The sequence below is a fragment of the Sarcophilus harrisii genome, chromosome 5, assembly GCF_902635505.1.
Source record: "Sarcophilus harrisii chromosome 5, mSarHar1.11, whole genome shotgun sequence".
Classification (NCBI taxonomy): Eukaryota; Metazoa; Chordata; class Mammalia; order Dasyuromorphia; family Dasyuridae; genus Sarcophilus; species Sarcophilus harrisii.
The window spans coordinates 1,147,112-1,163,723 of record NC_045430.1 but is presented as its reverse complement, the minus strand read 5'-3'; the positions used below and the strand labels follow the sequence as shown (position 1 = coordinate 1,163,723).

The window sequence follows — 16,612 nt, the reverse complement described above, 5'->3', positions numbered from 1 at the left end:
AAGAGTAATCTATTACCTTCATATGCCATCATTTGGGGTCTTCCCCAAATGATGGTCTAATTCTTTGCCCCCTTCCTCAGAGAAGTTTCTATCCCCATTTTGGTACATTTGGTATTTTTCTTTCCCCTTTGATCTCTGAGATATAAGCTAAGTAAGGCTAATACTGCTGGGTCAGAAAGCATGCATTTATAGTGACTTTTCAGCATAGTTCCAAATCGCTTTCTAGAATGGCTGGTCCATTCTCCACTAACAAGTTATAACTGGACCTCTTTTCCCATAGTCCCTCCAAAATCTGCTGTTTTGCTCCTTTTTTAACTTTGCCAATCTTATGAGTGTGAGGAATAACCTGTAAGGTGTATTTCTCTATTCATCATTTGAAGCATTGTTCACATGGCTGTTGAAAGATCATATTTACTGTTCACATCTCATTTAACCATCTATCGATGGGGAATTATCTCTTCTTATTCTAAATTTGAGTCAGCTCCTTATACATCTTGGAAATAAGACCTTTATTAGGAAACATTTCATTTCTACTTAGCAATCCTGAATTTATTTTCATCTTAATCTGTCACATTAATTTCGGTGTCTGGCCCATAGTCGGCACTTAATCGAGGGTCATTGGCCAACTAACCAGGGCAAGTTCTGTCATTTTCAATCGCCAGTTCTTTCTCTTCATCTGCTGAACAACCATGCTTCCTTTCACTAAATGCTGTTTGCCTAACAAAAATGACCCAAACACCTTAAGGGTTCTCTTTCATTGCTGCTGATAATTGTATCAAGTATTCTTACCAAAGAAAGCTGTCACCTGTAGAGGCTGATTCACTTATATCTCCTTGCTCAGTAATTAAGAGGGAAGAGCCCAGAATTGTGACTGCAGGCACCACTAGTGAACCTAATCAAGGTTTTGGGTCATAGTGCCGTGTTGCCAAAGGCAGTGTTTGCTCCCTGGTGTCTTGGCCCTTTTTTCATGGTGACTCATAAAAAGGCCCACATTTCTCTTCACTTCCTAGTACTAAGCCAGGACCTATAGGACCTGGGTAGAAATTACCAATTTCCAGAGCACGGTATTGAATTTTATTTCTTGATATGTTTGTGTTTATCTCAAGTGCCTTTACTGCCTGAAAATGTCAGTTTGGTTAAGGCTGTTCATTCATAACACTACTAAACAGGGAGAATTCAAAAGGAGCAACTACTGATGAACCTTCCTGTATAACCCCACTAACTCAGGTGAATGTCTCCAGTGTTCTTGGATGACAGCAGGACAGGGATGGAATGGGGCTAAAATGAAATGTTCTCGGACCTCAGGAAAGCCTCGAGGGCCAAGTTGCTGTTGAAAACTTGTTTAAGGGAGAAGGAATGAGGAAGAGAGATAGCCTTTTTCTATTCCCAGGGATGGAGCATGGGTGCCTCCTGTCTGGGAGAGCAGAAACAAGTCAAGAGCCATTTTCAATTTTGTATTTTTTGTTATGAGCTTTCATTCACTAAGAAGGGACTGAACTGAGAGTATCCACTAATGATTTTATAGCTTGACTTTATAGGAACTTATGTTCTTGGGATGTCATACTGTAAGACTGATGAATGTAAAGAGCTAATTTCAAGGTACAGTTTGCCTTAAAAGGTTTTTAAAAGAATAAACTATTTTTAAAAGTCAATTGGTGGGTTATTACTAATTTGTTTATGAGATGCGATGAAATGCTTCATAGTAGCTAATTCTCTGTGAAAAGCGAGGCCTTCCTTGTTTACTACCACCTACTGGACATAGATTGGATTGAACCTGGTTTTCTTTCCCTTATAATCTTCAAAATCCCTTAACTCAAGACAGCTTGCATCAGGCATTTGGGTTAACAAGTCGATGTTATAATTAAATCTGGCCCCTTTAGGCAAACCATGTCATTTTCTTTCTTTCTAACGGTTAAAAACGGGTCATTTTAAAGTAAGTCAGATCCCATCCCAGCACAACTCTCTCTGTAAGCCAAGCCATGAAGGCAGCTCCCTGCCCTCACCAGCCCTTGTCCACAGCCCTTGGACCTGGAGAAAAAAGGAATAATTTGTAGAGTCCAGTGTTTTTCTGATGTGTCCTCCCTAACATGATGCTGATTCGATTGCTATTGGGCTTGAAAAAGTCAAGTGAACAAAAATGGGCATGACATGCAGGACACCAGAGAAATCTGTGTCTGGAGGGGTACCAGCTTCTACCCACCCTCTGCTGAGAGGCCCAAGAGATACCCTCTCATAAGTGGGAGAGGGAAAAAGCAGGGAGCTAAGGCTGGGGGAGAAAGCCTATGCTTGCCTCCCCGGCCAGAGCAGGAGGGAACCGGACTCCTGGGTGCTCTCAGCTTCTCTGTCAGCCTCTCTGGATGGACACCCAAGGCAAAGTCTGTGCAGGACTCCCCTGTCCAGGGGTCCCACACAGCATTTTGGGCCCAGAACGACAAGGGACTAGACCCACTGATCCTCCTCCAGGGCCCTCTGCAAAGAAGCCTCTGACAAAGACTCGCCAAAAACAATTGAAGCCAGAATTCCCACTGATTTCCATGGTTGGAAATAGTGACCACAGCAATATGAGAGACAACCCATATGGGGGCTTGGTGTAGCCCCCCTTTCAGAAGCTACAGTGATTGGCCAATGGAACCACACCGAGGGGACCTCCGTTCCCAGGAACAAAATGGAGAAGTGACACGATGGCAAGGGGGCGCCAGGGACTCTGTTCTTGCCAAAACCTACAATTAGGTCCTCTAGTCAAGCTTCTTGGAGGCAGCTTTGGACAAAGCGTGTCTTTTCTCCACGTCTTGGCGGATCTCCTGAGGGAAAGCACTGAGATTCTCTCGAACACAGGGAAGGCAAAATCTTTTCGTGTAGAATAAGCTACATTCCTGAAGGAGAAGAGAAAGCAAGACTGTCACTGACCTCTTTTAAGTGCTGGCTGTTCTAAAGTCATCGACTCCCAAGAACCACAGGAGCAGCTGGCCTTCCAAAAGGCTCAGCCTGGCAGGCCGGCTCGCCTCCTCTCCCTTCCTCCACCCAGCCCGCCTAGGCTTCTCCCTGACCACATTCTCCCAATAGCCCAACTCTCTCCTGCCAAGGCGCCCTCCCCCATTCTTTCACAGAGCAGCCCCTCCTCCTGCTCTGTCCCTTTCCCAACCCCCCTCTTCCCTTTCTCTGGGACTGGGGCCAAGACCAAGCAGAAACTGCAGGAGATCCAGGAGAACCAGAAAGGGCCTGACAAGCAAAAGGAATACATGCTTCTGTGGCTGCACCAATCCTGCAGGGACTTTGGCCCCTCACCAGGCCCAGACTGAAGGAGCAAAGGCCCGTGCCCCTCAGAGGGTCCCGTCTGAAGGTATGAGGCCTGTGGACCAGAAGGCCTTTCCTCCAAAGGGCAGATTTGGAGCTGCATGGGATCTCCGTGCCACTGAGGCAGGTCCTGTGACTCTCTAGGCGGCCCTCTCTTGCACACTCCTTTCCTAACTGCCGGCGTCAGAGGGTTCAGAGCCGGAAGGCAGGACCTTCTAGGTCATGGCCTCCAAGGTTCTTCACCCTGCTTGTGTTCTGCAGGCCTTGGCGGGGGGGCTCTTGAGCATCAAGTTTTAAATGAAGGAAATGTTCAATGTCACTTAGAGGGGAAAAGAAAAGGGTTCTTCTCATCCAGTTTCACAGATGCCATGGTCATCCACAAGCCCCCAGGGACCTAAGTGGAGAACTTCTAATTACATTTCCCTCCTCCTACAGTGGAGGAAGAGTTAGTGAGGAAGGCACAAAGCCGCCCCCCCCCCCCAAGAGGAGCAGTGCTCAAGAACTCGGGGTCCAAATCACGCTCTCTCCAATCCTGAGTGATCATGACAAACTGAAATGCATCCTGAGGATGATTGAAAATGAGGTTATCCAAGCAACAAAGGAACGACCTAAAGGTCAGATGGGGGCCTGGAGTGGCTGAGAGAGATCTGGTCCAATGCGGGAGGAGTTTCTATCCATCAGGAAGAATAAACTGGGGAGGGAGGAAGCTCCTCAACCTCGATGATCTCCCAGAGGAAGTTGAACAAACTACTTGGTCTCCAGGGTCTACAAGCACAATCCACAGCCTCCCAGCTGGGAATGCCCCAGCCTAGTTTGGTCTGCCCCGGCCCGCTCTCCAGCTTGCAGGTCTTCCTTATTCTGTGGCCACTATCTATCCTGCCCCACCCCAGGAAGGGCAACCGAATGAACTTGCATTTCCTCAGGCCTCCTGCATAGAGAAGAAAGATGGCTTCCACAGCCTGGGACAGCTACCAGCCTGATCCCAGAGTCCCCATTAGCTGCCCCAAGCTCCTGGGGAGAGAAGACATTCTCTTCCCAGCACTGTCGCCCACCCACCACTGACCAATCCTCAGGAAGCAGGGTTACCTGTGAGCAGGAGTCCCTCCCCCACCAGGGACCCCCTGCCACCAACAAACAGACTGAGTTGGCAGGGTCCCAGCAGGCCCTTTCCCCTACAATGCCTGCCTGCCAGACACTGAGCTTTCCCCTGAAGAGCTCTCCCGGAGGAAGCTGCTCCCTTCCTCCTGTAATGGGTCTCTGGGGATGCCACTGCAGGGGCATTTCCAACTGTGTCCTCCTCAACCCCACAGCCTCAGGGTGGCCAGAGCCAGGCTTCGGAGCCACTGAAGTTCCCTCGTCGGATGGGCTGGTCCAGAAAAAAATGAAGCGGATCTTTCCTAAAACGTGCGCTCAGTGTCCCCGCGGGATGCGAGCAGGGCAGGGTACAGAAGCTCCCTGGCCCTGTCAGTGGCCCTGGGCCTGCCCGGGACAGAGCTCGCAGCCACTCCCAGCTCCACTTCCAGAAGTGCCGCTCGCTATGGGAACATGCCTCTTCTCTGTGCACGCGGCTATGCTAACCTAAGCACAGGCCCAGTCTTGTTCCCCCGCCGAGGCCCGGGGGATCGCCCGGGATCCCAATTGTCCTTGGGGTGTTTCGGCTGTCTCAGGGCAAACCTGCCGAGCACCCTGCCTCCTGTGCCTCTGGCTGAACCACTGGTGAAGGTCAGGGAGGTGCCTCCAGCTCGGAGCTCCCCAGGGCCCTGCTCCTCCGCCTGGTCCCTCCCGTCTCCTCCCCAGTGCCTTTAACCGGAGCCCTGGTGCCAGGGGTCCCTGGGCGTCCGGACCCTCCCCGTCCTTCCTCACAGCTCCTGGCAGGCTCTTTGCAGCTTTGTGCCCGCAGTGGGTTCAGAAATGACCCCTAGAGCCCAGCAGGGTCACGGCCTACCTGGAACCAGAAAGCCTGCCCGACGGGCACCTGCTGTGCCCCGACCCCGCCAGTCTCCGGCGGCGTTCCCCAGAGCTGGCCGCAGAAACAGCAGCAGCCGCGGGCCGGAACCCACAGGCGGGCCTCTCTCCTCCTTCTCCCGCACCTCCCTTTTCAGAGTGCCCCTTCTCAGCGGCTGTCCCAGGGAAGCAGCCCCTCCCGGGGAGCCTGAGGGGGCAGGCGAGGGCAGCACACTTCACAAGGAAGCTTACTTCCTTCACCCCCCAGGCCTGTGCCACAAACCGTCCCCAGGGCTGCCCACCTTCTCCGAAAGGGCCCCGCAGGCCAGGAAAGCGGGGGCTCTCCCGGGGCCTCAGGTTCCCCCTCGAGGACCCCCAGGCCTGGGGCGCTTCCCCTGGGTGGCTTTTCCTGCTGCGCTCACAACCCCCCACCCCCTGTTCTGTGCCAAGGCCGCGGGAGGCCTGCGGGCTGGGACGGAAGGGGGGCCCCGGGACACTCACAGGGCCCACGCAGGCCAGCTGGCGGCAGAGGCTGCACCGGGAGCCCAGGACCAGGAACTTGTCTCTGTCCGAGGTGAAAGGGTCCTTGCGCACGTAGCTCTCCTCCAGGAGCCTGCGGGGAGGGCGGCAGTCAGCACCCGGCGGGGCGGCTTAAGGGAGGGGGCCCTGGGGAGGCCCGGAGAGGGGCCTGCCCGAGCCCGAGCAGGGGGGCAGAGGTCAGACCCCCCCTCGTTATTCTCCTGTGCCCCCTGCAGGACACGGGCTCCGTCCTGCCCGAGGGCCCAAAGTGGCGGGGGGGGGGGGGGGGGGGGGGGGGGCTCTTCTGGGCACATGGGTCTCTCGGTGTCCCAGAGCCTCAGAGGGCCCGGCACAAGCCCCGCCCCCAACACCAACCCGACGGCCGCAAAGAGAGGTGCCGGTAGCCAAGGCGGGCGGAGCAGAAAGCAGGCGCCCCCTAGCGGGTTCTGGCCAAGCCAGGGGCAGGGCCCGGCCCTCGGGCAGGCTCCTCATCTGTGCAACGGGAGCAACGGGGACACCCCAGGCCAGCGGGGGGCGCCACCACAGCGGGACTTCCAGGTCTGCAGGGTGCTGGGGCGCCCCCCACAGGGCTCTCCCAGCGGTGCCCAGGGCTCCCCTCGGGCCGGCCCGCAGCGCCACCTTGTGGGGACACGGGGCAGGGGAGCCGGGGCAGGCGCAAAGGCCTCCCCTGGGAGTGTCCTGGGGGCTCCTGCTGTGCAGGCGGCCCTGGCCCCTAAGCCTACAGCCCAAAGGAATGGAAGAGGAAAAGGCCCCCGAGTTACAGGGAGAAGCGTTCCTTCTCCCCTGGGAGGGCCCGCCACGGGCAGGCTGTCAGAAGGGAGGAAGGGGGGCTCCTGCCAAGGCGGAAGGTTATTGGGAGGCGGGAATCACGGCTTGGCCCCTGAGGGAGCTCTCAGAAATGGGCACGAATGCCCTCTGTGCCCCCAGCACGAGGGCCAAGGGTGTTCTCTCCCTCCCTCTCTGGGGTCCAGGCCCTGCCCGGCTGTGCACGGTCCGACAGCCCTCGGGGCCCAGGGCCAGACCCTCTGCGCAGGGGCTGGATCCTTTCACAGCTGCACCAGAGCAGCCCCGGCCCTCCCACAGCCCTCCCACACCCATGGCCATCATCACAACCAACCAGAGGTGTTTGCACCTCTGCCACCAACAGGGACTCGGAACATTTCCCCCATTACCACAAGTGCTTTTTAACTTCTTCATCTGAAATTTGTCTGTTCACACCCTTTGGCCGTTTATCAATTGAGGAATGACTCGTACTCTTATACGGTCGTCAGATCTCTCTGCTTTGGGGAACGAGGCCTTTATCGGACACTTGGCTGTAAGGTTTTTCCCTTAGCTTTCTGCTTCCCTTCGAGTCTTGGCTACATGGTTTTGTTTATGCAAAAACATTTTGATTTAGTGTAATCGTTCTTTGCTCTTTGTCCATAAATCCCTCCCTTGAGAGAAAGCTTTTCTGTGGTCATGTATACTTATTGTGTATCTAATTTATATTTTAATATATTTAACATCTACTGGTCATCCTGCCATCTGGGGGAGAGGGTGGGGGGTAAGAGGTGAAAAATTGGAACAAGAGGTTTGGCAACTGTTAATGCTGTAAAGTTACCCATGCATATATCCTGTAAATAAAAGGCTATTAAATAAATAATTAAATAAAAAAGAAAGAAAGCTTTTCTGGGGGACGACCGCTCATGCATCTTTTCACTGGCAGGAGAGAATGTGGCCCCGGGAGGGCTCGCAGATCATGGACCTCAGTGACTTCACTAGCGGCTCTCATCTGGGGGTACAAGGGAAGCCCCAAACAACAGCTTCCCACAGTCACTTCTCTCCAGTCCTGAAGGAGGCTTACCCCCATCTCACAGGTGAGGAAACTGAGGGCCAGAGAGGGGAAAAGGCCACGTGACCTTCCCAGCCGGAGGTCACATGCCTAGGCCATGACACTGATAGAATATAATCCCAGACCTCCTGATCCACAACCTCTAACTCAAAGGAAAATTGTGACTCATCTCTTCCATCCCGTCCCCATGAGGGAGAGGAAGCAGAGACTGTGCTCATTTTGCACCTCAGAAAACTGAGACCCAGGGAAGTTCAAGGTCTTGCTCACCCAGGCCAAGTTCACAAAATCAGCGGTGGAACAACATGAGTTTGTATCAAGCCTTTTTCCACTCGTCACCAGTCTGAGCAGCAAAGGGCAGGAGCCCCGAGGCGAGGCACACGCCCCTCCCAGCACCGTCCCCACCTATGTCAGGGCCCCAGAGGATGCTCCCCCACGCCCTCATGGGCGCGTCTGGCACGGGCTCAGGCCTCCAACCCAAAATAAAGTGAGGACCATAAATTTCTCCTGACAGGCCCCGCCGCTTCTGGGGCCTGTTTGATATTTCATCCTGTGACCAGAGCATTTCTTGGGATGAATTTCAACATGGCTGTTTGCAGCCAGCACTGCAACCTGGGGTTATGGGCCCCAGAGTGGGGAAAGTCAAGGACACACAAGTCATTTCTCACTTGTCAAAGCCATGGGGAAGGAAGCGTCCCAGAGATGATGTTTCCGGGTTCATGGCCTCGGCTCTCAAGGACACAGCCACGTACAAGATCACTGTGGCACAAAGTCACAGATTTCCCAAGCTGAGCCAATACTCAAAGCCACACACTGGCTGCATGTCAGAGGTCAGAGGGTGTCAGAGACACTCAGAGGCCATCCAGCCCGAGTCCCCAGTGGGAACTAGCTAATGCTCGTTTCCCCAGAGTTTTAAGCCTTCCAGGGTTCTCCTCCTCAGCGGTAGCAATATTACTCTTCCCCATTCCAGAAATGAGGAACAAGGCAGAAAGCCCACAACTAGGGGCTGCTACGTTCCTAAGCAACAAGCTCTTCACTAAAAGGAAGCTGGAGGGCTAAGTCTGGAGGAAAGAACCTGAGTGGGAAGGCAAGGAGACGTACTAGCGTCTGCCTGACTAAATATAAGAACCCGGGCATTCAGGGATGGGGGCCCCAGGATGCCAAGGCCTTAGGGCAGACAGGCAGAGGGAGGATCTCAGGGGAAGGCCCCAGTGAGCTCGCTTCTCCATTGTTCCCTGCACCTCATGTCTCACCGTGGAGTCAGCCTGGATGTCATTCACTGGCAAAGCCGAAACAATGCCCTGGGTCTGCCCCTGGTTTTCACCAGACTGCTGTGAGTGACCCTCGTACCCCTGCCAACCCTTTACTGGGACAGCAAGTCTCAGGGTCACTGGCAGGTAACTCCACAGTGGGTGGCTGTGGGCTTCCCCAGGGAAGCAGGACTGGGGTCTGAGGCACTCTGCAGAGGCCCTCATGAGAGCAGCCCGCTAGCCCCCGGCCCTCGGCACTGCTTGGGCCGCCAACGCCCACTGGACTCACTCCTCCAGGAGCACTCCCCAAGCCCTTGGTCTTCACACCCTGCACATCAAACATCTCAGACTACCGAGCAGTCAGAGGTGTTGTTCAAAACTGGCTGCCTTTCAGGGCCGCAGTGACTCCCAGGGTCAGTGGAGGCTTTGCTCCTATTTCACATTTTCGGGATTCCAAGCCAGCACAGGACCTGCTGCCCTCGCTAGCTCCCTGGAGCTAGTCTCAGATGGGCCTGTCCAGGCATTGGGCCAGCATCCAAGCCCAGACCTGCTTTGTAAATGAAGAACCCGAAGGGCAGAAGGGTGAAATGAACCGGCCCCAAGGGCCAAAGGCCACAGTGGAACCCAGAACCTGGCTGACTCTCCATGGGATCCCTCTCACGTCTGGGCCTGTGACAACTCATTCACTGAAGAGTGAGAAGCAGCGAGCACAGAGGTCCACACTTGGGCATCTGGCGCCTTGGCTGATCACTCCACCGGACGCAGCCCAGCTGGTCCACACATGACCTTCTCCCTCTCTCTCTCTCTTTTTTTTATAGCTTTTTATTTACAAGATATATGCATGGGTAGTTTTTCAGCATTGACAGTTGCCAAACCTTTTATTCCTATTTTCCCCCTCCTTCCCCCCACCCCTCCCCCAGATGGCAGCTTGACCAGTAAATATGTTAAAGTATAAGTCAAATACAATATATGTATACATGTCCAAACAGTTATTTTGCTGTAGAAAAGAGTCAGACTTTGAAATAGTGTACAGTTAGCCTGTGAAGGAAATCAACAATGCAGGAGGACGAAAAAAGAGCGATTGGGAATTCAATGTAATGGTTCTTAGTCATCTCCCAGAGTTCTTTCCCTGGGTGTAGCTGGTTCAGTTCATTACTGCTCTATTGGAACCGATTTGGTTCATCTCATTGCTGAAGATGGCCACGTCCATCAGAATTGATCCTCATATAGTATTGTTGTTGTATATAATGCTCTCCTGGTCCTGTTCATTTCACTCAGCATCAGTTCATCTAAGTCTCTTCAGGCCTGTCTGAAATCATCCTGTTGGTGACCTCTTTTTGCAGCAACAAACAACTGCCCAATGGGATCTCCCATCCCTGATTAGTAGGTGAATGACCTGCTACGATGAAAGCTTGCCTGTCCCTTCTCCGGCTTTCATCCACAAGGTCTTTCATGACTCAGAGACCAAGAGGGTATGTGGGTCAAAAGCTGCTGCTATCAGCCCTTTTTTCTCTGCTTTGATGCAAAAAGTACTGGCAATTTCAATTCTTTTGGGATTCTCCAATCCCGAAAGTCCCTTGGGTGCCACTTAGAGCAGGGCGTCCTGTGCTCTTCCCGCTCTCCACGCTCACACTGAACATCAAACCCAGCAGGGCAGCTTCACTGTAGTCGCAGATGGAGCCTTCACTACAAAACGGGCCACGCTGTCCCACTCTGCACTCATCAGCGGTCCCTCGTTCAGCTCCACTGACAAATAAACATGGCTTTTGCTGGCTCTCATGCCAGACTCTCAACACGGTAATTTCTTTCATGGCTTTTTATGAGACAATAGAATTTGGAAACTTCAGTCTTCCACATCCATGATGTTTTGGAAATGAGTTTGTCCTCCTGATCAGTGCCATGTCTCTACCTAGTAAGAAGTTGAGGATTTGAGGGCTAAGAGTTTCTGGGCTTTCACTTCCCTCTCAGCACAGCTCCTGACTGACCACACCTCAGCACCAGATCCTGGTACCTTCCCTCCACTTCCAATACCATTTTTCAGGTCCCTTTGCACTTTGTTCTTTTTCCTTTAGAACATCAGCTCCCCGAGTGTGGACCACAACATAACATTCTCACTCTCTCTGTTGTTTGCTTGCATTTTGTTTTCCTTCTCAGGTTTTTTTTTTTTCTTTTTAGATCCAATTTTTTTTTTTGTGCAGCAAGACAGCTGAATAATTATGTATACATATATTGGATTTAACATATATTTTAACATATTTAACATGTATGGGACTACCTGCCATCTAGGGGAGGGGGTAGGGGGAAGGAGGGGAAAATTTGGAACACAAGGTTTTGCAAGGGTCAGTGTTGAAAAATTACCCATGCATCTGTTTTGTAAATAAAAAGCTTTAATTAAAAAAAAGAAGAAGAATGTCAGTTCCCAGGGCAGGCCTGTCTTTTTGCTAGTATTGGTATCAATGCCTGGCATCTAAGGAAACACTTAATCGATGCTTGTGGTCACATTTCTGTAAGAAACTTCTCTGAGAAATGGTTCTTGTTAACATCTTTATTTTTACCCATTGCCCATGCTTGTGTAGGTGAGTCAGGTGAGCCATTGACAATGGCTCCAAATCCACTTATGACCCTTGGGCATGAGAACCAGTATCTCCTCCCTGGAGTCTTTCCCTGATTTCACTATCTGGATTAGTCCTGACTGGTTCTGAGATGGCCACTGTGTGCCTGAGACTGAGAGTTGCCCTTCAGCTCACAGCTGGTGCTACACCAGGCTGGCCCATCTACGCCACAATTGTAGCCCGAGAGTCTCCAAGGCGGGAGCTTCCCCTCAGCAGACCTAGCCTGCAGGAGTCAAAGGCAGCCCAGAAGAGGCTGTTAAGAGAGCAAAATGTAAGCACAAAGCCCCTCGTGCAGGAGCCCAGTCAGAGCAGATACTCACACAACAGTGCGGCTGTTGGGGGGTTTCTGTCCCACGTAGCTGTATGGTACGGCCAAGCCACAGAAGTGACACTCAAACATCCCTTCAGATCCCTGCTCACTGGAAGACGCCATCTATAAAGTCAAGAAAATAAACACATTTATGTTCTGAAGCAAGAAGACTTTTGTGGTTATGTTGCATCTTTACAGATATAAATTTATATGCAATATAGTGCAGAAAGCACTTAGCCTGAAGACTTATCTTTATGAGTTCAGATCTGACCTCAGACACTCACTAGCTATGTTAACCTGGGCAAGTCACTTTACCCTGCTTGCTTCAGTTTCCTCGTCTGTCAAATGTGCTAGAGAAGGACATGACAGACCACTCCGGTATCTCTGCCAAGCAAACCCCACATAGGGCCTAGAGTCATGGACATTTGGACACCACGCTCTACTCACTTGTATCACCCAGCAGAAGAGAGCCTAGGAACAGTCAGGGGATGTGAGGACGAGCAAGCAAAGGAAGCTACACAGGAGAGAAGAAGCCATGGAGAAGGGGATAGTCTACAGCACCTAGACTGTAGGTCTAGGTCAGACTGACCAATGAAGAGATCCCTTAAAAGAGAAAACAGATCATCTGGGCTACATGAAACATCTGTACAGACAACATGACTAGAGCAGGATAAGAAAGAGGCTGAATGGGAACAATCTTGGTCCAACTTCCCTGATTCACTCCTGTATCCAAGATAGAACCATTTCCCAGAGATGTTCATAGAGATTACAAATAATTCTCTAAAGAACATAGTCGTGTGACCCAAGGCTTCAAATCACTGATAAGTGCACAAAAATGACTCAAAATGGGAATGGTCTCTGCTGGAGGCAAAGGTGCTGTGGGAAGACAGGCAGGCCAAAGAGATCAATGCTGAGAGAAGGGGCAAGTATTCGGAACCAAGTCACTCAGGTGACTAAAACGTACTTATTCTGAGGCCCAGAAATTCTACTCTAGGCCGATGTCCCCAGAAGAAAGTGGGCACCTGTAGAGATCCAGAACTCTCTGGAGAAGCATATTCGAAACAAGGTGCTAAATCAGTGGAACTGATAAGACAATGGTTATCTAGTTTAGCATGGTGATTAATAGTTCTCTAGTTCAGTACTTAATAGTACTTAATACAGTTCTACAAGATTGACACCTACAATGATGTAATTATAACAGAGTATGTAAGAGCCAACAAGGACTGGATGAGAGAGACATTCCATCTTTGATCAGGCTCCTGGTGGCTCTCCTTCATTTCTGCACTGAGACCAAGGCCCATCTGAAGGGCCTCCAGAAAGCTAGCCCGGACCCCAGGCAAGGAGACAGGCTGTGAAGGAGACAATAAAGAATTTGGACTTTATCCCTGGCTATTCTCAGGGTGATTGCTCTGCTGAAAGGAAGGCTGGTCCAGAGACCTCCAGAAAGCTAACCCAAAACATTACATTTTGGCGCCCAAACATGGGACTAAGGATTTATGCTCAGCAGGCCAGACTGACACAATCCTGAGTCCAGTGGAAAAGTCTCTGTGACCCAGAAATTAGGGTGAGTACAAAAAGAGACAAGCAGGAAACTTTGTTAAGGGCTAGTGTTTCAGCTGAAATGGGATTTTAAAATCTGGTTTGACTCGCCATTTCCCTGAGATGGCAGGGAGGGCATGACCATCTATGCTCCAAAACAAAAGAAAGCGGGAGATGTTAGGGGCCAGAACTCTGGAGAAGCGTGCTTGAAACAAAGTGGAGCTGATGAGACGATGGTTCTCTAGTTTAGCATGGTGATTAATAGTTCTCTAGTTCAGTACTTAATAGTACTTAATACAGTTCTACAAGATTGACACCTACAATGATGTAATTATAACAGAGTATGTAAGAGCCAACAAGGACTGGATGAGAGAGACATTCCATCTTTGATCAGGCTCCTGGTGGCTCTCCTTCATTTCTGCACTGAGACCAAGGCCCATCTGAAGGGCCTCCAGAAAGCTAGCCCGGACCCCAGGCAAGGAGACAGGCTGTGAAGGAGACAATAAAGAATTTGGACTTTATCCCTGGCTATTCTCGGGGTGATTGCTCTGCTGAAAGGAAGGCTGGTCCAGAGACCTCCAGAAAGCTAACCCAAAACATTACATTTTGGCGCCCAAACATGGGACTAAGGATTTATGCTCAGCAGGCCAGACTGACAATCCTGAGTCCAGTGGAAAAGTCTCTGTGACCCAGAAATTAGGGTGAGTACAAAAAGAGACAAGCAGGAAACTTTGTTAAGGGCTAGTGTTTCAGCTGAAATGGGATTTTAAAATCTGGTTTGACTCGCCATTTCCCTGAGATGGCAGGGAGGGCATGACCATCTATGCTCCAAAAGAAAGCGGGAGATGTTAGGGGAGAACTCTGGAAACGTGCTTGAAACAAAGTGGAGCTGATGGGCGTGGTTCTCTGGGCGTGGTGATTAACAGTTCTCTAGTTCAGTCCATGCACTTAGTACTTAATACAGTTCTACAAGACTGACACCTACCACGATGTAATTATAACAGAGTATGTAAGAGCCAGCAGGGGCTGGAGGAGGGACATTCCACCTTTGATCAGGCTCCCGGAGGCTCTCCTCATTTCTCTGAGCCCGGGGCCGTCTGAAGGGCCTCCAGAAAGCCAGCCCGGCCCCACGGGAAGGAGACGACAAAGAATGGGGACTTCCTCCCTGCTGTTCTCCTGGTGATTGCTCCGCTGAAAGGAAGCTGGTCCCGAGACCCCCAGAAAGCTGACAGGACCAGGACGTTTCAGCAGTGCTTGGCTGCCACTGCCACCGCCACCAAGGGTCCCTGCGGGGCGAGGCTGGGGTGGGAGAACGCTGGCGCTCTGGGACTGACCGGGGATGTCCCCCGGAAAGCGACCCTCAGGGGACGGGCTGCATCCGCATCCACCCCCCAGGGGCGCCTGGGAGGCGAACAGGCCCGCCTCAAAGTAGGGGCAGCCCCCCCCCCCCCAGCTGTGGGCTCTGTAGATTCTGGGGCTTTCTAGAAAACCAGACTGCCGGAGGTTCCCACGCCTCGCTGCCGCTGGGCTCGGAGAGGCCGGCGCCGGGGCACATCCGCGAGCTGGGGAGGGAAGCCCGCCCGGCGGCCGCTCTCCCCGGGCCGCGAGCTCAGATTCCTACCCCTAACAGCCGGTGACCCTGGGCAAGTCACCGGCCTCCCTCTCCCGCAGCGCCGTGGCCGGGCGGCGGGGGTCAGCTACCAGCGTCCTCTGCCCCAGGCCGCTCTGGGCGCCGCTCCCCCGCCCCCCAACAGCGCCCCGAGTAAAAGGCTCAGGCCACCAGACAAAATGTCCCGCTCGGCCCCGCGCCTTCGCACGGAGGATACAGTGTATCCAGTTCCGCGGCCACAGGGGGCCCGGAAGGATGGGAGGAGGCAGGGACAGAGGGGGGGCGGAGAGGAGGCAGGACGGGGGAGGAGGCAGGGACGAGGGGCAGGGAGGAGGGAGGGACAGGGGGCGGGGAGGCGGTGCGCCCTAGAGCCAGCAGCCCACGGAGGAACCCGCCCCAGGGGACACTGCGCCGCAGCCCCTTCCCCTCCTCCGGTCCCCGCTCTGGCGTGCTCACCTCGCTCCTCGGCGCTTTCTGCGCCAGGCCCTGGGTCCCGCCCGCCGGAAGTCCTTCTGGGGCGAAGCGTGGCGGCCGGGCCCAGGGGGGACCCCACTGCAGCCGCCCGAGGCCTCCACTAAGCCGGCGTCCCCTCACACAGCCCTCCGCCCCTGGCCTTTTTCCACTCGCCAGCCAGCTTCCGGCCTGCTCTCACTCGCTGGCCCCGCCCCGGCGTCCTCTCACACGCCGGCCCCGCCCCCAGGCCGTCTCTCACACGCCGGCCCCGCCCCCGGCGTTCTCTCACGTGCGGTCCCGCCCCCAGGCGTCCTCTCCCTCATGGGCCCGCCCCGGCATCCTCTTACACACAAGCCCCGCCCCCACAAATCCCTCCCAAACCTTCCCTGTTCCTCCTTGGGACGCTGGTGGTGCGCGTGGCAGACGCTCGTTCCTTGGAGCTTCTTCTCTTTCCCTCAGTTTCTCTCTTTCCCCTCCCGCCCCCCTTCCCGGGAGGAACCTCCGAGGGCTCCCCAGACGCCTTGGGGCTTCCTCCTGACTTCCCTCCCCAGACGTCTGGCTGAAGGAGCGAGCCCCACACCCGCATCGCCCCCTCCTCCTGGACTGGCCGGCCCGGGTCCCAGGACAGGCCGGCCCCGGTCCCAGGACAGGCCGGCCCCGGTCCCAGGACAGGCCGGCCCCGGTCCCAGGACAGGCCGGCCCCGGTCCCAGGACTGGCCGGCCCCGGTCCCAGGACAGGCCGGGCCCGGGCCGTGGGAGAGAGGGAATGCGGCCCTGTCTGTTCTGGCCGCAAAGCCCGCAGGCCTGCCCCTCCCCAGGGGGTTCCTCCCGTTTCTGGCCGGCCACGGACGCTGTTCTCTGCCTCCATTCTTAGCGAGCCTGAAACACCGAGCGGGCATTGCCCTTACACTGAAACGTAAGGAGCTTAGCTCTAAAGGGCCGGGGTCTCCCGCCCGCGTGGGGCAGTTTCCATCAGCTGCGATCTGCGCAGGCCGTCGGACCCAGATGGCTCCGGGGGGGGGGGGGAGGGCGCGGAGGGGCGGGGGGGGGGGAAACGAAAGGCACCGCACAGCCTCCCTCACCTCCGTCCTGTCGCTCCTCCCCGATACCAGGGCCCTCCCTCTTCCAGAACAGAAGTCAAAGCAGCAACATTCAAGAGCCTGAATCAGTGCTTCCAGGGACTAGCAGCCAGTCCAGAAGAATCCCCTGCTGGAGTTCAAAGCCCTCCCCAAG

At 53.9% G+C, this 16,612-nt stretch overlaps 1 protein-coding gene across 1 annotated transcript; it reads right to left on the bottom strand.

The window, feature by feature from the left end:
• On the bottom strand, window positions 1–15,615 carry CDPF1 (cysteine rich DPF motif domain containing 1). Its single transcript, XM_031939128.1, has 4 exons — window positions 15,383–15,615; window positions 11,789–11,901; window positions 5,740–5,851; window positions 1–2,873 (listed from the first exon to the last, which is right to left on the bottom strand). The coding sequence occupies exons 2-4, from the start codon at window positions 11,899–11,901 to the stop codon at window positions 2,736–2,738; spliced, it is 363 nt and encodes a 120-aa protein (XP_031794988.1). The 5' UTR covers window positions 15,383–15,615; the 3' UTR covers window positions 1–2,735.
• Window positions 15,616–16,612: the final 997 nt, after the last annotated feature.

Excerpts from the sequence above, each read along its gene's own strand:
- CDPF1 (XM_031939128.1), bottom strand. The coding sequence starts at position 11,901 with ATGGCGTCTTCCAGTGAGCAGGGATCTGAAGGGATGTTTGAGTGTCAC. Across the intron at positions 5,852-11,788 it reads CCCAACAGCCGCACTGTTGT|GCTCCTGGAGGAGAGCTACG; the intron begins GTGAGTATCTGC and ends CCCTCCCCGCAG. Across the intron at positions 2,874-5,739 it reads AGCTGGCCTGCGTGGGCCCT|GAATGTAGCTTATTCTACAC; the intron begins GTGAGTGTCCCG and ends CTTCTCCTTCAG.